Here is a 21371-nt window from a genome sequence, read left to right as displayed (position 1 = left end):
TTTTATAAAATGTGAGAAACATTTTGAACGATTTTCCCTTGAATTAATATAAGAGAAGAATTAGTTTCTTTTACGTTTTTAGACTTTTTTTTATGAAATTGTAAGAGGAAAAACAAATAAATAAGTAAAGAAAAAAGGTAAAGAAGTTAGCAGTACTTTTTAGCTTTTTCATTATTAACTCAACCGTAGTTAAACAAAAGAGTTAAGGGAAAATTTCAGAAACCTCGAAACCTCCCTCGAGGTTTTTGATATTTGCATCTAGTATTCTTGAGATTTTTAATATTACACTTACCTCCCTTAATCCTATAAAATAACCCTAATAACTTTAATATATTGATATATTTCATGCAATTAAATACTAGACTCTAATCTTATGCATAGAAATGCACCATACAATTAAATATTTAATGGAAACAAAAACAAGGTTCCTTATAGAATAAGTAATTATGTCCTTAACATAATTATAATATATTTACAAATTAATTTTAGTTTGGCTCGAAAGATCTAAAGATGAATAGAAATAAATGTAAGTTGAAAATTTAAATATAGCAGGGCATGTATTGGTATTCCAACACTTGAAGATGGGATGTTATATTCATATAGTTAGTAAAATTTTTAAGTTTAATAGTACTTATGGTAGCAGTGATCACAAAGATAATGGTATTAATTCAAGACGTAGAAATATGAAATATTTAAAATAGTAAAGATGAGGGTTGAAAGTGAGTTTGAAATTTTGTGCATATTTCATATATTTTTTTATAGAATTTTATAAGAAAATAAAATGAATTTCACAATTTCACGGGACAATTTAGGTTATTCATAATTTAGGTTATTCATTCAAAATTTGACCATTGAATAGTTTTTGTTATCAAAATGATAAACTCAAAGGAGGTATGCATAATTTTTAAAACTTCAAGAGAACTAAGTGAAATTGTTAAAAACCTCAAGGGAGGTTTCTGAAATTATCCCATGAGTTAAAGCACTAGGCCCCCCCACGGCCCACCCAACTTGTGGGTTCCACACTTCCGACTCGAAACTCGAAAGTCCGAAAGCACTCTTCCCCTTCTTCCCCGTGTTCCCCTGTCCCCCCATCTCCTCCTCCTCCTCCTCCTCCGATCCCTTCTCATCACCGTAATCACATACACGCGCACACGCGCGCACGCAAACACACACACTCACGCACTCAGGAGCGAAAACCTTTTAATCGTCACCGGTCTCCTGCCCCCCCCTCTCTCTCTCTATAATTTATAATTTATTGATTTAGAAGATAAAATTTTATACCTTTATTTTACCTATAGTATTTGTCTCGAGGAAAAGAAGTTTACCTAGATCGGAGTTTCTTGAAGATCCGAACGGATTTCACTCCGGTAAGCTTCTGCTTTTTGGCTCCGTGTTTGGGATTCAGTTTGTTTGTTGCATTTTTTGGAAGCTATTTTGTGAGTTTCGAAGTTTTTTTCTTCATTTTGGTTAAATGAAAGAAGAAGGAAAAGGAGAAAAAGGAGAAACCTTGTTTATGAGGATGTATTGCTGCAAAAGATGCTGGCTTTTTTCCTCTGTATGTTGTGTTTTTGGCTTGGAGGATGTTTGAATGTATTTTTAGTTTTTCTTTTCGGAGGTGGATTGTGGTATGGGCGTCTTTGATTCTAGGGTTTCAAGAGAAGTCTTTGTTAGCTTGGCTAAATAGTTGAATTTGCTGCCTTTTTGAAATGTTATAGTTACTGCTAAGTAGTTTTACGATTATGCAGTTTACGAACAATTTTTTTTTTTTTTTGTGGTTTGGGTACTGATTGAGATATTCTCCTTTATACTAACGGTATTCAAGAATTAAGCGGTGGATAATGTTGTGTTGCTGCAAGCATACGGCTTTTATAGTGTATTTTCTGCTTTTGGTTGGAGTTATGGGTAGCTTTGTATACTATATCTTGGTATTTTTGGCGGGTGGGATTTTGATATATTTCGTAGGGGTGGAGTTCTTTTGGATGGCTACTCTTTAAGGGGTTTGGGAGGGGCTGTTGAGAGGCACTTAAGAAGTTAAATCTGTTTTTTGTATTTTGAGTGTTATAGTTATTGTAAGTGGGTGTGTGGTTATGCAAAACAGTCGTTTTATATTAATTCTATGTAGTCCTTTTGTGGTTCAGAAATTTGATGTTACGGATCATGTGAAGCAATTGACATATTTCTATTCTTTTTACTGGATGAAAGGATAAACCCTGTCTATGATGCTGTGCCCTTGAAAAGTTTGAGGCTTTGTGTGTGTATTTTGTTTGATAGGTGGAATATGTATGTTTTTGTTTTGTTATGTTGGGTTGTTTTATATGGTTAAGATGGACAAGCTTCTGATTTTTAAGGGTTGGAGAGGATTCTATGCAGGTTGTTAAGTAGTTAAACTTGTTGAGATCCTGATTACATAGTCATCCAAGCATTGGTTTAGGATTGCATTGATGTATCCTATTTTCATGTAGGGATTGAGAAATTTTTTTTTTTAAGGATATGGTGAATACACAATGTCTTATTATATTAGAAAGCCTTCTTTTTGTGCATATTGTGATTTTGGTTGGAGGTAGACAGATGAATGTAATTATGGATTCTCGGGGTTTATTTCACATATTTAGTACAGGTAGGACTTGCTTTGTGTATCAGATTTAGGCTTGATAGTGTCATGGACAAGTAGTTAAATTGACTGACATTTTGAGGATCATATTTATTCTAAGCTCTCAAGGATCAGTTGCTGTTCGCTAGTTATGAAGCATTTTTAGGAAAAGACTATTATTGATGTGTATGCCTTCAGGTCTTCGGGGTTGTAGCGCTTTATTGCTTAATTGCCAAAAAAAAGGGGCGTTGGGCATTTTTAGGTGCTGGTTGGGCATGTGTGAATTGATAGTGCATTGACTTGAAAGCTGTTAGTATTTCTTTTTGCTTTTGCTTTATTGATAGAATGGGAGTCATGTTCCAGGGATTGATTCCACTGTACTTGTTGGGGTTACTCGGGCATAATTTTTTTATTTTTTATTTTTTTGTCTAAGTACATGTATTAACATGTACAGAGGTTTAAATGTTGTTTTTTGTTTTTATAGGTTTTCTGATTTTGTTTCTCTTTGAAAATTGTGTCTTACTGACGTTTAAAGGTTTCTATTTGTAGTAAAGTAACTCTGGTGGCTTTTGCGAATCAAGGAGGGTTTATAATGAATAGAAAGGATTTGATTGAGGGTTCCCACTAAAACTGCTTTCGAAGGTTGTCATGAACACGATTTTCATGACTTTCTTGCTAGCAAGTATTAAAGGATTGCATTGCCTTGTCTTTTTTCTCCTTTTATATTTGTAAAGGAGATGGTTGGGAACAGTTTGGAGAAGGAAAAGGTGCTTTGAAATGTTTGGCAGGATTGCATGGGCGAATATTGGGCAAATCATTTTGGTTCAAATTGCTTATTGGTTACCTGAAATTTTGTGCTTTTTGCTTAGAACAAGCTTCATGAAAAATGGACCACCCTCAAACAGACTCTAAGCTTTCTATGTTGTGTGTTGTTTTGGTTCCAGAGTGTATGTAGTTTTGTAATCCTGGAACTGTACAATAAAGGCAGAATAGAACTTTCATGCACGATAATTTTAATTGGTTTTGCTTTTGCTCTGTCTGTAATTGTTAAGCTTTTGTTTGTAACCTCTGATGATTTCTCTTTGCATTTTCACCCAGACCACGACTCATCTGAATGATCTGGGGATGTTATTTCGAAGATGACGTCAAATATATTAGCAGGAGAACGAAGGTAGAGATTCTTTTTATTTGTCGCTGTAAGATTAGATTCAATGCTAATACGTTTGTATGGTCGGATCAAATTACTGCATATAGTCTAAGTTGTGCTGTCTCGAGAAGGCAAAGGCTCGTAAGACACATTATTCATATCTGTGGGTAGGGGATATAGCTGTGGGTTCTATATAACAATAAGCTGCTGAAGAAGGTAGAGATATGGTCAATTTTTTTGAAAACTGTTTCTCTATACAAGCTCATTAAAGACCTTCAACATGTGTTTCATACCTTATTTTATCTTCTAAGCTAGAGCTAAGTTAATTGGGTAGCTTGTTTTTGCTATATGTATGTGAGGTGAGTCACCTTTTTTCCATTTAAATACTGTAGTCTTGCTCGCATTATTTTCTATTTTTGCATTACCTCATAAGGTCCATCTCACATTTACTGTCATTTGTTGGGAGTTTTTACTGTTTATGAAGATGTGTAATCCTATGTCTACATGAGGCTGCTTTTGGTAGAATTACCAATGTGTCCCTTTGATTTGCATCATTAACTTGCTAGGAATGCATTGGGCATGGTAAAGGAATACTTTAGGTAATTGTGGGTACAAATGCTGAGGTCTGCATTTTTTATATCTGGTTATGGCTATACAAGAGCTAAGTATGTGATTTTGGTTAATATTGCCAAATAGTTGCAAAAGTGCTCTTAAAGGGGGTTGAAACACATTGTGTTTGAATAACTCAATAAAGTTGCTGGTGCGTATCATTTTTCTGCAATTGAACTTCTGTTTTTGTCCACTCCAGTGACAGTGGGTCCAAAATGGTATACACGTCTTTCAAACTAAAAGAAATGGATTACCAGCATAACAATGTATGGATATCGTCCTCCTTAGGTTGGCATAATAGATGGTGTATTGGGTGTGATTTTGCTTCATTTTATAAGAAAACGATGTAGTTTGAAAATCAAAGAAATGGATTATTGATGCAACTATGTTTGAGGCACAAGAGATGCTGCGTTGCTTTTTTTCGAATACGTAGTTTGATGGTGATTTTGTGTATGTAGTTTGGGCACACACCCATTTGTTGTGTATGTAGTTCATTCGTGTAGTTTCATTCTTAATGGATAAAATTAGTTTGTGTTTTGTGTTTTGTGTTTCCAATTCCTCTTTCCCCTGGGTGCATGGCAGATTTCATTGCAGTACTAAGTTGATGAGGGGAGTTTAAGCCTCCACAAGTCTCATGGAGAGAGATTGTAGTTTTTTTCTTTCTCAGAGTACAAGTAACCCACAAAAATGGGATCAATGCAAATTGGTTATAACCAATCAAGTGATTAACACCACAACTAACTAACCCACAAATAGTGGTATGATAACTAACATAAAGTTGGAGAATGCTCACATTTAATGAGGCTCGAACCCAGACGTCTAACTCGTTGACCACTAGACCAAGGCGGCATCGGAAGATTGTTGTTTTCTCGTCACCTTCCTTCTGTTATCTTTCACTTGTCTATTTTTTACACTTGGGGGGTAGACTCTGGTGCTGTTTAGGGTATTGGCTTTGATCAGACTGGGAATTTCAGTTCTATTTGTGTCATTAGAGTTTTGTTTATATACTTTCTGTTGTAGTTGGCACCTTGCCCTTTTGGATGCATGTGCATCTCTGGGAGCTGATTGGTGCTATTGGTTCTGATGTTTGACAAATTCTGTATCTTCTTGATGGGGATCTACAATTGGATATAATGATATTGTTGCAGATGGGCTTCTGCAAGACGAACTGGAATGACTGTGTTGGGGAAAGTTTCTGTTCCAAAGCCTTTGAATTTACCCAGCCAAAGGTATTGTTTTTTGCTTGAGTTAATCTTTTCTTCTTTGGTGTTCGCTAGGGTTACTTTCTGAATCTTTTTTTGAATGATGTTTGAAGGTTAGAAAATCATGGCCTGGATCCCAATGTGGAAATTGTTCCCAAGTGAGTAAAAACTTCCTCCCTCCCTCCCTCCCTCTCTCTCTCTAAAATAAACACGTCCACCTGTCAGCTTGCTTGATGTGCTGCTCTTACGGTTGATTGATACCCATTCTTTGTATGTTTATTATTTGGGCTGTATGTTTTAATCAAGTTCATTGGGTTTTCGGGCCTCATAGGGGTAGTCTTGGTTGGGGAAGCCGCCCTTCATCATCTGCTTCCAATCCATGGGGTTCCACAACACAGTCTTCAAATGCTGATGGTAGTGTCAGTTCACCAAGCCAGCTGAGTGGGCGTCCATCATCTGCTGGAAGTGGTAGTCGACCATCAACTGCTGGTAGTGATAGAACATATGAGCGCACTGCTAATGTATGGGGTCCAAGTTCTAGGCCTTCATCAGCTTCTGGAGTATTGGCATCAAACCAAACATCAACCTCGCTGCGGCCACAGAGTGCAGAAACAAGACCTAGTAGCTCACAACTGTCACGGTTTGCAGAAACTGTATCTGATAGTACAGGTCTGCGGGCTCCAAGTGGTACTGCAGAAAGAGTGGTATGTTTCTATTGTCCGACATGCTTGATTTCCTGGGTTTAGACTAGTTAACCTCTGGGTCTCCTCCCTTGTTCCTTAATTTGTTCTTAGATTCTACTTTATTGTGTTGATCTTCTATTTGTATCTCTTCCTTATTGAGGATTTTTATCAGGCTGATTCACCTTGTGCATCTGACAGGGGGTTGCTTCCTCCGAGAATGACAGGTTCTCTCTGAGTACTGGGGATTTTCCAACACTAAATTCAAGTAGAGATGGTTCTGCGAAGAATTCTGAGCCACGAGGTAATTGGTTATTTGCCATTAGGATTTTTTAATACGTTGCTATTTGCTGATGCCTCCATTACAGATTGCCCTTAGGAGTATCTATTTTACAGTATTTCACGTGCGCGGATCACGGTTTTTTAGTGATTTTTAATTGCAAATGTACTCTAGAAGTTTTTGTTGTCCTTATAGATGATGCATTTTTCTTGCATCTCCTGTCAATAGAGCACTTTTTTGTTGGGGGGTGGGTGTGCGTGTGTGTGGGGCAGGAGAATGGAAAATCATAGAAATAGGTGGAAGAAGAGAGAATTAAGGAAGAGAAGCAGGGAGCACCTAGTATGACTTGGTCTAAGAAAAATTGCGTACGTATGTTGAACTTTTCATCATTCACCTTCATTATAAATTAAAAACGAAAGGTATTAATAGGCCGTATATCTTACTCAACCTCAAAGAACTCAGCTTAGTACTGGAATTCCAGAGCTTATGTGCAAATATTTTTCACTGTTGAGCACAAGAATGGGCCTGTCTTTCTTTCAAGATTTTGAAATGGGATACCATCTGCACATATGGTTCTTGCATGGTGAAGCTTTTTGTTTTTGGATTATTATTTCATTTTTTTCCCACTAAACAATGTTCTCACATGCTTATGCTTGACTTGGAATTTCTATTCCTTGACTGGATTTTTCAAAAGTTGCAAAAGAAGGAAAAACAATTGTTTTGAATGTCTGAAATTTTGATTAGGAACAGAGTGAACTCAATTTGGGGCTGAGGGCTTATTTGTTCCCTTTGCAGTTAAAATCAGATTTTATACTCGATCATTGTTTGTGTGTAGATTTTATTTGTGATCTTTTATCTTGATCTGCTGCATAAGCGTCCTAGTCATTTCTCTAAAGCCTCTTTCATTCAGGAACTTTTCTTTTCTTGTGATAACTGTTAGTTTTATCAAACTTGATTAGTGCTTGAGGTTTTGATTGCTTCGTTAACAATCAATGGCAGATCAGGGTTCTCATAGCCGTCCTAGTTCAGCTTCTGGCACCCAGAGAAAAGAGAAGACAGAAGAATCTCAAGCTGGTCAGGGTCTGTGAATGTGCTTTTAGCTTTTCTGGTCATTATTGAACTACCATCTAGGTAATAGAATTTTATGCAATATAGAATGTAATTTATGGTGATTCTTCTCTGATCCAGATATCACGAGCGGAACAGTTAATGCATGGGACAGAGATGGTCCCCGAAGTGCAGATGATGGGATGCAGCCTAGCCAGGTGAAGTGGCATGGGGAGCCTCAACAATATGTCAATTCCAATATTCCCCCACCACAGTTTGATGCGTGGCGTGGCCCTCCCATGAATGCACCAGCTGGTGTTTGGTATAGAGGTCCTCCTGCGGGGCCACCTTATGGAGCCCCTGTCGCACCTGGCGGCTTCCCCATTGAGCCATTCCCTTACTACTGTCCGCAAATTCCGCCTCCAGCTTTACCAAATTCACAGCCAGTTCCTCTGCCAGGGGCTGGTCCTAGGGGACACCATCCAAAAAATGGGGAGCTATACAGGCCTCAGATGCCTGAAGCTTTTGTACGTCCAGGAATGCCATTTAGGCCAGGTTTTTATCCTGGTCCAATGCATTTTGAGGGCTATTATGGCCCACCAATGGGTTATTGCAATTCCAATGAACGGGAAGTACCATTTAAGGGCATGGGTGGCCCATCTGCTTATAATAGACATTCAACTCCAAGTGCTCCTGATCCTGGCCATTCTCGTGCCAGAGCTGGTAGGACTGGTCCTGCTGGCAAAATGTTGTCAGAGCACGTAGAAACAGCTCATTCTGGTGATGCCTCTGGGCAATATAAAGTTCTTTTAAAGCAACATGATGAAGGGAATGGGAAGGGGGATGGTGAGAATTTGGAACGCAGGCCAACATTCGATAATTCCTCACATCCTAAGAAAGGAGTCCTGTCTGGTGTGTCATTGCGAAGGGAGTGGGGTGCTGAGCCTGAGCCTGATAGTGAAGAAGAGATGTGTGCAATGAGAACAGAAGGTGAAAACTCATGTTCACACAAAGTAAAGGATCAAGGGGCTCATGATCCTGACACGTTCAAGGTCCAGTCATTTGAGAATGTGTGCAGTGCTGTGGTTGATAATAATCAGAAACACCAATCTGTGACTGCTGCACCCTCTCCAGGAATGTCACAACCGTCTCCAGGCACAGAAAGAGGTTTAACTGTAACAGCTACTGCAAGAGATTCAACTTTAATGCAGAAAATTGAAGGCTTGAATGTGAAAGTTCGTGCCTCTGATGGACGTTATGATGGTCCACAGAACTCGTCCCAAGCTGTTAACCCTAAGGGTAATGACATGATCAAAGCTGGTATTATGGGACCTGGATCCCATGAAATGCTTCCTTCTGTTGGGGATAGAAGCTCTCACCCAGCATTTGCTCCTAGGTTTGTGAAGAAGGCTTCTCTTTTTACTGTCTTTCTCTTTCTTCCCCTTTATTGCTAAACATCTCATTTCCAATTTTTGCAGGAGAGCATATGATCATATGCATGGTAAAGGTAGTGATAATGGCAAAGGAAGGTTTCGCAGTTTGGATGGTGGTGGCTGGCAAAAGAAACCTGTAGCTGCTGAGCCTGCTAGTATCCCAGCTGCTGAGCCTGCTAGTATCCCAGCCGCTGATATCATATCTATTGATGTCCATGAAACTAAAGTCCAACCTGTAGTGGCAGCTGTTGAGGATCCTACAGGGAAGAACGAAGGAGAAATGGCAACTGAAATATTTGACTCAACTGATAGCCAGGCACAGGTTATTCATTATGTAGTATTTGGTCTTATTAGAAGTGTTATGTTTTGATGTCTGTTATCTAGTTGTTTGACGTGTTACTTGTGAAACTTTGTTAGCGTGCCAAAATGAGAGAATTGGCGAAGCAACGGGCCTTACAGCTACAGAAGGAAGAGGAAGAGCGAATTAGAGAACAGAAGGCAAAGGCTTTTGCTAAACTGGAGGAGCTGAATCGGCGTACACAGGGAGGAAAGCCTTTGAAGAATGAAAAAGCTCTGGTTGGTATGTGCCAGCCAGAGCTACAAGAACAGCAAACATACTCTGGATCGAGCCTGGATGATGCTAAATCTCAAGCTGTGACAAAGGTTATTTCTTCAGTCTCTGGTGGTGTTACTCAGTCTAGTCTGAGCACTGTCCCAAGTGGTGATGAATCTGCAACTTCAAGCAGCAATTTACCCAAAGCTGTCCCCATTGAGCCTGTTGTTTTGGATGGTCAGTCCTTGCCTTTGAAACAGGAAGCCCATTCTGCTGATGCCAATGATCGTAAAACTTCTGCCCAAATGAATGAAGGTGGTGCCTCTAGACATAAACGAAACAGCTTTAAGCCAAAGCAGAATGCTACGCAAGAAAAGAAAATTAGCCAACAGTCAGAGGCAATCAGTGCTGCTGAGGGCCCTAAAAATGAGACTGGTATAACTTCCAATGAAGTCAATGTGGTTTCTCAAGATGATACTTTGTATAGTGGTGAATCAAACTTCCCAAGAAACCCTAACATTGTTAGCGAGTCCTCTGCACAACAGAGAAGGAAAGGCAACAGGAGTGGCAAAAAGCACAAACTGGATGATGCACCATCTATGCCTATTTTACCATCAACAGCACCAAACGAAAGTAACCCTGTTGAAGCTTACACTGAAAAGGAGGACTTTAAGGCTTCTCAATCAGATCTGGATAGTAGTGTAGTTCAGGAGGTGATCACTACTGTTGATGGAGCGGAGTCCTCCAAGCAGCATTCTTCTTTACAAGGTGATGAGGCTTATGGTAGACTAAGCAACCACAGAAAACCTCAGCACTCTCGCAGGTTTGCAAGAAACCAACAATCTAACAGGTTTACGGATAAATCTCATGGCAATGATGTTGTTATTTGGGCACCTGTGAAGTCACAAAGTAAAGCAGAGCCTGCAAGTGAAATGAGCCAACAAAATGCACAGGAATGTGGTATTTCAGCAAAATGTGATAATCAAGTACAGAGTAACATTAAAAGCAAAAGGGCGGAAATGGAGAGATATGTACCCAAGCCAGTTGCCAAAGAATTAGCTCAGCAGAATAGTGTCCAGCAGCCAGTTTCATATTCAACTGAGATGTCAACATCTGATGAGTTTTCTGAGAGAATTGAAAGTGGGTTAGCAAGCTCCGGAAGTCTTCATCCAGGTAGTTCAGCAACCTGCAATGTTGCATCAACTGCAGAGTGTAGGGAAGTTGATTCCAGGCTTAATAAACAAGTCAAAGCACATGGAGCATGGCGTCAACGGGGTTCAACAGAAGCACCGCAGAATGCATCTCCAACTTCCTCATCCAACTCAAGCAAGAGTACTCGGACATCAGTCCGCCAAAACCAATCTGTGAAGCCCAATCTAAATTCTGCCAAAGTGGAAGGGAATGTATCCAGGGATTCTAGTGCTTCTGATGGCCAGAATGTGTCCACTTATTCTAATGTAGCAGCTCCTGCTCTTTCACCTGTTGCGAAAGATCAGGGAGTAACAGGCAAAGGAAAGAAGCACTCATTGAAGGCTGACAAAAGCATGGGATTTAATCATGACAATGAGAAGAATCAAATTAGTGGGGAAGCTGATGGGAGTCGTATCCTATTTTTGGGTCCTGACATAAAACATGCTGAGAAGGTCAATCTATCAAAAGAGAGTCGAGGCTTTGAGGAACGGTCATCGTCTCATTGGCAACCCAAATCTAATTCATCTTCAAATAACAGCCAGCGTGGAAATAGGTCTATCTTAGGTCAGGCTGTTACTGTGGAAAAAGATGATGTCAAAAAGGATTATCCTTCACTGCCTAGTTCCCATGTTCCGCCTAATGTCAAGGAGAGCAGTGAAAAAGATTCTCTGCTGGATCAAACTTCTGAAAATGTAGGGCATCAAGGACACAGGAAAGAAAGGAGAATGCCCACATCTAAAGGACATTCTCACTCCCCTAATGGAGGCACAAATGGTGCTGATGAATCAAGATATACTATTAATGCTGATCCTCAAAATAAGCAGCATTTATCTTCTGATATCAAGAGGGGTCGAACTCAAAATAATTATCCTGGAACAAGCCGTGAACCTCGTGGGGATTGGAATAATGATAGGCAGAGGCATAACATCCACCACTATGAGTACCATCCTGTGGGGTCATATAACAATAGTAAACCTGAAAAACCAGAAGATGAATATCATAATGCGGGCCAAAGATACAAGGACAGAGGACTGGGTCAGTCAAAGCGTGGCAGGGGAAATTTTCATGGGCGGCAAAGCGGCAGTATACGTTTAGATGCTGGTTCTGGCTGATCAGATGGAAACTAGGATTAGCTTTCTGGGATTAGCTTTCTGTTTTCACCATTTGGAAAGTAGTCTGCCAAATGTTGGGTCTTGGTTTGATTAGGCAGGATTTCAGGTACTGCAATTAGATGTACGAGTTCTTTTGTCAAGATTTTTTTTGTTAACTGCTGTTTTTTGTCCATTGATGGTGAGAGTTCATTTAAATTCTCCATGCGCTCTGCATGCTGTGTTGTTCGATACAGCAAAAGCAATGGTTAGGTAATGTAGTAGGAAAAAGTAATTTGTGTGAAATCTGAAGACAACAAAGCTCTTGTTAATCAAAGCATCATTATGTGCTTTTGCGCTTAATCTTTTGACATGTAATTGTTCCGTGAAGATCTACTAACTCCGTGATCCTTCTCAGTGTAAAATGATTGGCAGTTTGGTTTGAGATCCTTGTAGATCATGTTCTCAGTAGTGTTGGACCACTGAATTTACTCTTGACTTTCTTGAGAATGTTAATCTTGTAATACTCTAGAAGCTTTGAAATGGCTGATGAAATGCTGAATTTCCATTCCTAGTCATATCGTTTGAGGTAGTTACTGTGTTGTGTCAGTTTATTACGTCTTACAAAACTGAGAATGTCTGCGAAGTGCCTTTGGTATATAGTTCAATTTCAAAGAAAATCTTGTATATTTGGAATGAATTGAAGCAAATGTTACATTTTGGCTGTTGTATCCAAATTTTTACATGTAATATACAAGTTGGCAGTATTTTGTGATTTATTGTTACTGACTGCTGCTCATGCTATCTAGGTATGTTTAGTTCCTGGGGAATGATTCAATGATGGACTATTTCTATAGTATTATTAGAAATCTGGAGACGATCCTCACTTGTATCCTGTGAGCTTGTCTTTTATTGCTTGTTTTGGAGCTCTACTCGTCTCTGGGCCGAAGGAAATACTGTTTGAGATATCAGCCCTATATTGAATTTTGTATTACGTGCAATCTGGAGGTGTCACTGGCTGCTCGAAGTCCAGTTCTTCTGTTTCTCTTGCGTACCACCACAAGGGAGAGAACTGTGCCTTGGCAGGACCTCAGAATGTGCAGAGCTTCTGTTATGCTAACACACTGAAAGAGAGAAGATAACCACTGGTTGATAGTACAGCCCAGGCCATCACAGAACCTAGCAATAGGTGTCGCTGGCTATCTTATTAGTGAAGTACTACGAAGAAGAATGTCTAGAGAGGAGACTAGGTTGGTCAAGGGTAGAACTTGTTAACTTTGCTAAGCTCTCAAGCAACTGATATTTTCCATGATTTGATAAAATTTTTGTAAGCATATTGGTGTTCAAATTGTATGCAATTGCAGGTAAGCTGATGTGTTAGCCTTTCTGATTGATGGATCATTTTGCTTTTTGTTTGTGTACGTGAAGATCATTGAATGACGACATCCTTGCATTATTTGTGCATATCGAAAATTGCTGAAGGTATAATAAGATAATAATCTAATTAAGTAACAATGCATTATTGGCTAGGTATGAAAAATTTTCTCTTCTTAATCCTTCGTTTTAAGTGTGTTGGTGTGGGGTCTTTTTAATCCTTTGGGCGGTTGGATGGTGTAAAAGCATGATAATCTCATTCAATACTGTCTGCTGCTCACAGGAATTTACGGGTATCTTTTCTGATTGTTGTTGAGTTTACTGCATACTTTGGGGATAGGTATGTCGTGTATGCAGCTGAGATTGTGAGACTGGAAACTCCTTTATGGGTTTCTGTCCTCGATTTATATCCTTCCCAAGGTAAGGTGTCCGAGGCATCTGTGTAGTCTCTGCATTCAGGTTGAGGCAGGCAATCCAGTCACCCGTGTATGCCTATATTGGTTTCCACACTGATTGCAAATCCATGGAGGGTAAGAAAGATTTGAAAGAATATTGCATATTCACAGATCCTGGATGTAGAAAGCAAAGACAACTTGAAAGGTTTTTGTGTATCATTGGTTTTAATCTTTTTTAACTTTGGAGGATATATCCCGCGCTATGAATGTCCAAGCTCTTTGTTCTGTTTTTGTGAATCAGTGAATTCCGGGTAACTGACATTTTAAATTCATTCTCTTGAATGTTTTTCCTTTGTCGTATGGGTTGCTCGCTCTTGTTTCACATCTTGGATGGCTCTTTGAGGAGATGGGTTTATGGTCCAAAAGAATTCTCGTTGTGAGACTATTTTGTGAGTGCATGTAGCAGAAGCACATTATTGTCATTGCAGATGCAAAGTTGGGTTACGTCGTCATGCTGGGGAGGTTTTGAAGTGTAGAACATTGATTTCTTCTGTTCGTGGTTGAAGACATTGCAAAGATAGCTGCTGTTCATTTGGAATCAGCAATGCTTGCCATTTAATGGGAACTGTTCATTTTCTAAAATTACATTTTTCGTTGTTATTAATTTAAGCTTTGCGGATTACAGAGGACAAAACTGGGTATTGGTACTTCAAAAAAAGCAATGATACTCGACTAATAATAATGTCTATTGATTCTTCAATTTGGAAAAATGCAGGTTATCTATAGACATCCACTAGTTCCTCATTTGCGAACTTTCATTTTTAAATGTCTTCCTGAATTTGTTTACGAGATGTTGAATGTATGCAAATGTATAAATCGTAATGCCCTTGAAATTGGAAGAAGAAAACAGACGAATCTAACACTCTTTTAGCAAAATTTGCGCATGCTTTCTGTCAGTTAAAGTGAGTGTAAAACTCCTCTCAATTGTAGTTTATGTCAAAATAATTTTACTTACTGAACTTTCTATGTTTTGTATCAACAAAAACGTTGCCTTATCTTAATGTACTGATTTTTATCATGTTATTCTATCCGAATGAACATTTACTGGTTGATTAGGGGCACCACTAACAGCTAATTGCGGAAAAAAAAAAGGACTTGCTAGAGTACTAATACAGACCATAAAAGTACTGTTTAAAATTATGATTTGTATTGTCTTGCATAATACAAATGAGCATTATTGGTCAATGGTCGACTGATGAAAGTTAACTGAAAAAGAAATGCTACTTTATGAACCAAAACAGACAATAAAGTATTTTCTCAAGATCAAAATTTTTTCTTAGAACTGGATCACCAGCAGAAAAATGATTCTGTACTGAACTTGCTCTTAAATGGTATTAAATTGTTCGGTAAATCCATCTGCGCTATATCGACTTTCTCTTATTTCAGTCTTTTGTATTGTCATGTTTACAAAGAAAATGTGCCTCAAAAAAAGAAACAATGAACCGGGTATCCGGGGAATACTCACAATAAAGAACAACAGAAGCAGCTACTGAGTTAGTTAGTTCATTTGAAAGTAACACTTGTGAACATGGAATGCAAGAAGCTTCTCAGGATAGATGCCAATTAAGTGTCATCTATCTGATGAAGACCAACAAGGTATCTAGGAGAGTTTGAATCGGACCTGTAACTTCCAACATAGGAAAGGTATGGACCTTGTTTTGATCAAAGAACCTTTTGACCCTTTTCTCCCTGTTAGGAAGCCTGCAGAAATCTGTACAAGTATAGGGCATTTCAGTCATCAAATAAACCTGATATTACAAATGAAATATTAGGATCAACAAGTTAGAATAAAATTCATAAAATGCCAGCATTACCCGGCCATTACTTTTCCATTTGCATTACCTGCATTACCATTGCCAGGCCTCCTATTTTTGCTTTGTTATGGAACCCTGTTTGATAGTCTTGGTTAGATAAGTAAGAATCTTCAGCTTTGAGAATCTCTTATGCAAAGCAAAGTCCTAAGCTTTTCTTTCTGCTGGAACAATTGGGAAGCCTATCTGATATTGATTTGTTTCACGAGGGCTCAATTTAGCTGCACAAAGTTAAGCAATAGGAAACTTGATCTATTTGGAAGTCCAAAATATAGGCAGCATCTCTTCTCTAAATTACCGGTCTCCTTTTCTCTCTTCTTCACCTTGGCCCCGTCAAATGCATACCCTTGGAACTCCGTGCTTTTCAGCAGCATTTCCACCAATTCAGCTACGGAATCGGGAATATCAATACATCAAAAGACAGTTAGGAAAGACTCTATGACCTTTTGAGTTATTTTAGACAGTCAAATGGACATGGTTAATCATCAACATTATGATAAATGTTTAGATACAATTCCTCACTGGAAACAAACTCTTGAAAATTGAAAGGTCCTATCTTACTACTGAGCTGAATGTGAAAACTCAATTGAGAAATTAATGCTGCACCACTGAGCCCATCTTGACTTATATGCAAGGTTTAGTCCACGTTCAATTTTGACGCAAATTAGTAAAATAGGATTTCAAAGCTTTATGGGAAGAAATTCTTCATTTTCTGTTTTATTGTCAGCAGAACAAATGAAAGGATTACAAACTAGAGAACGTCAACATTCAAAGATAGAATAACGTTGGGGTCATACTTTCCCCTAATCTTCCTGGTTCAGTGTGGTATCTCAGACATGCTTTTGTAGCGTACTTCAGGATAATGCAAAAGATCAGTTAGTTCACAGCTATAGTCAGAGGCAAATAGGAGTATCTACGTGTACACTTAGGTGTACATGCCTTTGTGTGTGTTTGTGTGTCTGTGTGATACAAAGTGTACAAATGTAATACCTCAAAACAAACCAAATTTAGTTAGTTATCACATTTCACCTGTTGCAGCACTGTGCATCAATTTAGTGGAAAGCATATCCCAGCAATCAAAAATTGCATCACCACACCGTAGCACAAGCTCTAAATGTAATTCCATGTCAATCTATACTGCTACAGCTTCGTACATGCAATATTTATCTTGCATCACCGGTAGAAGCTTCTCCTTCAGTGCAGCATAAATCTGCTCCATTTCCTTATGAGATCTGTCCCCTGCGTAAAACACATGATTCTCACCCTTTACTTCTACTTGACTAAAACCAGGTACTTTATTCACTCTACTCTCCTTCATCCTCTTTCTTATATGAGCAAAATTGTCCCACAAACCGCAAGCAGCATACAAGTTAGATAGAAGCACATAACTTCCTGAACTAGATGGCTCCAGCTCTAATAATTTCTCACCCAAAAGCTTTGCCAGGGCGACCTCCCCATATAACTTGCACGAGCCAAGTAGTGCTCCTAAAACAGCAACATCACATTCACCTGGAGGCATTTGGCAAACCACCTTGACAGCCTCATTGACTAGCCCCGCTCGACCAAGGATGTCAACAAGACAACAGTAATGCTCTTTATTGGGAATGATATTATATGCAGACCTCATGGAGTCAAAAAGCCTTTGGCCTTTCTTGACAAGACCTGCATGACTACAGGCCGTCAAGACTCCCACAAACGTAACCTCGTCTGGTTTATTGCCTGATCGCAACATCTGAGCAAATATCTGTAATGCTTGGTTACCATAACCATGATTAGAGTACGCCAGAATCATCGCTGTCCATGACAAAATGTCTTTCGCTTCAAGATTCTCAAAGACAAGTCGTGCTGAGCTAAGATCTCCACTCCTAGAGTACATGGTAACAAGAGCATTGGTCAATGAGGTCGCTTGCTCAAGACCTAGCTTGACAAGAAGACCATGAGCTTGCAACAGCTCAACAATTCCCTCACATGCAATCACTACACTAGTGAGGGTAATTGTGTTAGCACCACTGGAGCTTCGTAGCATGAGAACAAAGTGCTTGAGAGCTTCATCTTGACGCCCATTTTTGGCATACCCATCAATCATGGCATTCCATGTCACCACGTTGTGATTTGGCATCAAACTGAAAAGCTTACTAGCCTCAGACATGATGCCATGATCAGCATAGGCTGATACCATAGCATTCCAAGCAATTATATCCTTGCTTGGCATTTGATCAAAATACTTCCGAGCCAAATCAATAAATCCTTTCTGTGCAAGACCAGTAACCATTGTGGTCCAAGAAACTGCATTCGTCCATGGCATGGAATTAAACAGCCGCACAGCCTCATTCACCAAGTCATAATCCAAGCAGGCGTGGATCATTATATTCCAGGAATAGAGATTACGTTCAGGCATTTGATAGAAAAGCTGAAAGGCCTGATCAACTTGACCACTCTCCACATAAGCCCTGATCATAGCTGTCCAAGAAACCACATTTTTGACAGGCATTTGATCAAAAGTTTCCTGCGCCTGATCAATCAAGCCATTTCTAGCAAAACCCACCAACATTGTAGTCCACGAAACCACGTTTTTCTCAGGCATTTGTCGAAAGAGTTCACAAGCCTCATCCACCCTTCCATGTTTAAAATACCCAGAAATCAAACCAGTCCAAGAAAACACACTTCTACAAGGCATACGATCAAATATTTTCCGCGCAAGATCCAGCTGACCAACCTTAGCATAGGCGTGCACCATTGCCGAATCAGCTACAATATTTCTCTCGGGCATTGCACTATACAAACTTTCAGCTCTAGGAAGATCATTTTGTTTAAGATAAATCGTAATCATGGAAGCATAAGAAACGACATCTCTTTGCGGCATTTCATCGAACATCTTCCTGGCTTCACTTACTTTACCTTGATTACCCAAGCTTCTTAATTCAAGATTACGTCTATGGACACCCTTTCCCAACTCTAAGCCAAAGATGGTCGAGTTGCCCGTCAATTTTTGTGGGTTTTTTAGCATTACCGGAGTTGCATAGTCCCTTCTGCAATACCGTTTGGAAAGGGTGGGAAGTTTCAAGAAATGGCTGTAAAAGAACCATGAAGGAGAATTTGAACTCCTCAGGCACAGCCGCGCCGGCTGAGCCATTCACCTGAATGTTTTAGCCGCAATGAACTTCGTTGTTTGTACCTCTGTACACTTTGAGCCTACCTAGAAAGAAACTATGAATGGAAAAATATTGGTGGGCTTAACTTTGAGTGGATATTGAAGATATTTGTTGCATGCATGGCTGATAAGCATTCTTGGGTAAGATGTGGAAGAAGTGCTTCCTGGACTCGAGCAAACTCAGATGCAATTCAATTATAGTTTTAATCTTTTGCTGCTCTTTAACCAAGAATCCATAAACAAAGAAATTTCTTCTCGAAGTTGAATTCATTTTTTGACTAATATTGACCACCTACCTCTTTCACATTATGCAGTATCACACAGTTTCGACTGATACATACATATTTGATGTATATTTTTCTGTTATTCTTTTGTTGATTTTCTAAAGGATGGATTTAGGGCTAGAAAGTATCAGCCTGAATCTGTATTTGATGCTGTAATAGGGGGTGGATTATTTTGGTGGAAGGATACATTTCCTGTGCTAAAGTGTTAGTAATTTAGGGTGGTTGATTATGAGTCATAGATTACAAAAAGTTAAAATAAATAGGTTATAAATGGGTAATTGGATTACCAAATTCATTTTTTAACTTACCCATTTATACCCATCTAATTAAATGGGTATAAATGAGTTGACTCACTTATAGTCTTATACCCATTATCCATTTTACCCAACTCAAACCCGTCCAAGTCACCCATTTTGACACCTCTAATTATGAGTTTAAAACTTTAACGTTGGTCCATCTTAATTTTCTTGATGTGCTAATTAGGTGCCTTTTAGGTTACCAAATAAAGAAATCTTTCTTTTTATGTAAGTGTTTTTGAGTGAATTTAAGAAATTTTATATAATTATTTAGCATTTTCATTTTTATCCACATGGATGGCTTGAAATTTAAAAAAAAAAGTGTTTAAAATTGTATTTTTAACTTAGGGGTAATTTCTCAGAATAATGCGAAAACAAGAAAACATCACAAAAGTGATGCTGTTGAAGGTTGGCTTTCAGGTCAAGGGTTGCTGCAAATATCATATGAGGTTTAATAAAAAATTTGATTTAAATTTCTTTATTTTTTGTTTTAAGTTGGAACCAATTTATTTTGTTGATTTGCTGCAAAAGTAATTTGCAGCGGAGGATGAAAATTTAAAAAAAATTTCAGGTTGGATTGCGTTTTTCTGGATTTTTTATAGAAAAATTGTTATAGTGATTTGATAGATGTAAGTTAAAAAGGTGATAGAAAAATGTGTTCACGGAAAACATAACAATTTTTCTGAGAACGTGAACACATTTTTCTGAGAAAAATCGCAATCCAAACGGGGTTGCGGCGAAGGTAAAAAGTTTTGTTTCTAAAAACTTTGAGGCACCTCTAGCCTTTGGGCGGGTGGCCACCACCTAACTTGGTGAGATTCCACCAAAAATGTCACATTTAAGTGTTTGCTTCAAAAAAATTCAGGCCGGTGTGTTGTACACCTGTTTGATCCGGTGGTGATTCAGTCCCCTCCGAATTATCCTTAGGCCTCCTTAGGTTCGCCTCCTCCCCTTTAGTATAGAATAAATTAGGTTATACAATCGTTGTCGTTTCCAAAAAAATAAAAATAAAAACTTTGAGGCAAACGGTCCATGATGGTCCCACAATATTTTCAGAAGCCGCACATGTAATGTGTGGCAAAAGATCGCGGCCGTTCGTACCTTACTGTTTGGCTAATGACCGCACATCTAATGGCTTGGCGCCCACATCTTACAGCTAAGCGTTAGTACCAATTTTCTCCTATTGGCAGTATTAGCTGATCTATCTCTCTTTCTTTTTTATGGTTCATTTTCTGGTGATTTAGTCTCGGAAACTTTTGTTTTCTGGCAGGTCTTTCACTTCTTGAGTGTCCTGGACTAAAAGCTATTGATCCGGCTCATGCCGGCGAATTTCTTAGAATAATTTTAAAATAAGAAAATATCACAAAAGTATGATTGATTTTGATTTTAAGGTTCGCTGCAAATGGAAAAGTAGGTTTCAAAAAAAATTGATTTCAATTTCATTTTTTTCGTCGCCAAGGAAGTAAAAGGACTGGATTTTTTTAAAATATACTTTACAAGGTTTTGCCATACCTCAAAAGGGCGGTGAATCAAATAATTTTTTTTAAAGGATTTGCCGCACCTCAAATGGGTGGCAAATCTTTTTTTTTTTAATATGGAATTGCGATAATTTTGCCTGCAAACCCCAACCCTAAAACAATAATCCCTAAACGCTCACAATAAAACCCTAATACATAAATCCTAACCCTAAAAGCTGCAAATTTAATTTAGGAATAATTTCAGAAACCTCCCTTGAGGTTTCTTACAATTTCACTCGGCTCCCCTTAAGTTTAAGAAATTACACTTAACTTCCTTGACGTAATAAAATGCCTATACTACCCTCCACTTGCTAGACAATTCTAAATTTAAGGCACTAGATTTACAAAATCCAAAAAAAAAAAATTTTCTGTCTTGTCTATTTTTGCAATGATAGAGAAATAAATAATGAAATTTATGATTGAAATAGGAAGAAGAACTAGAGATGTGAAATTTGTCATAGTTTGTTTGTTGTCATAAAAAACTTTTATAAAATATTAATAATTACATAAGGATTTCTTTCATTGGATTGGAAATTTTTGTTATGATTTTATTGTCGAGGTAGAATTTATTCTTTACTTTTACAATATTAATATTTTTAAGACCATAAGAAGGTTGTAATGGTGGTTCTAGATCATATTAGCTTGTATTGAAAATGTATTTGA

The 21371-nt window shown here is 38.5% G+C and overlaps 2 protein-coding genes across 3 annotated transcripts; one reads left to right on the top strand and one right to left on the bottom strand.

Moving 5' to 3' along the window:
- The first annotated feature begins 1013 nt into the window (after positions 1-1013).
- On the top strand, positions 1014-13207 carry LOC113739888 (protein MODIFIER OF SNC1 1-like). 2 transcript variants are annotated; one of them, XM_072046038.1, is made up of 11 exons: positions 1014-1367; positions 3689-3761; positions 5495-5575; positions 5662-5706; positions 5880-6252; positions 6430-6532; positions 7508-7588; positions 7697-8951; positions 9034-9310; positions 9406-11950; positions 12630-13207. In XM_072046038.1, exons 2-10 carry the CDS (start codon positions 3730-3732, stop codon positions 11842-11844), a joined length of 4686 nt encoding a protein of 1561 aa, XP_071902139.1. In that variant the 5' UTR covers positions 1014-1367; positions 3689-3729; the 3' UTR covers positions 11845-11950; positions 12630-13207. The 2 variants fall into 2 exon arrangements, with proteins under 2 accessions (XP_071902139.1, XP_071902140.1); XM_072046039.1 differs by having other exon boundaries at positions 1073-1367; positions 7508-7582.
- Positions 13208-15006: 1799 nt separating this feature from the next.
- LOC113739416 (uncharacterized) lies at positions 15007-19014 on the bottom strand. The gene is made up of 3 exons (XM_027266627.2): positions 16490-19014; positions 15492-15848; positions 15007-15360 (listed from the first exon to the last, which is right to left on the bottom strand). Exon 1 carries the CDS (start codon positions 18591-18593, stop codon positions 16593-16595), a length of 2001 nt encoding a protein of 666 aa, XP_027122428.1. The 5' UTR covers positions 18594-19014; the 3' UTR covers positions 15007-15360; positions 15492-15848; positions 16490-16592.
- Between the last annotated feature and the right edge of the window lie 2357 nt (positions 19015-21371).

The sequence above is a fragment of the Coffea arabica genome, chromosome 4c (assembly GCF_036785885.1).
Source record: "Coffea arabica cultivar ET-39 chromosome 4c, Coffea Arabica ET-39 HiFi, whole genome shotgun sequence".
Taxonomy (NCBI): domain Eukaryota; kingdom Viridiplantae; phylum Streptophyta; class Magnoliopsida; order Gentianales; family Rubiaceae; genus Coffea; species Coffea arabica.
This window is presented reverse-complemented; position numbering and strand designations above follow the sequence as displayed.

Excerpts from the sequence above, each read along its gene's own strand:
- LOC113739888 (XM_072046038.1), top strand. The coding sequence starts at position 3,730 with ATGACGTCAAATATATTAGCAGGAGAACGAAG. Across the intron at positions 6,533-7,507 it reads GAAGAATTCTGAGCCACGAG|ATCAGGGTTCTCATAGCCGT; the intron begins GTAATTGGTTAT and ends AATCAATGGCAG. Across the intron at positions 9,311-9,405 it reads CAACTGATAGCCAGGCACAG|CGTGCCAAAATGAGAGAATT; the intron begins GTTATTCATTAT and ends AAACTTTGTTAG.
- LOC113739416 (XM_027266627.2), bottom strand. The coding sequence starts at position 18,593 with ATGGCTCAGCCGGCGCGGCTGTGCCTGAGGAGTTCAAATTCTCCTTCA.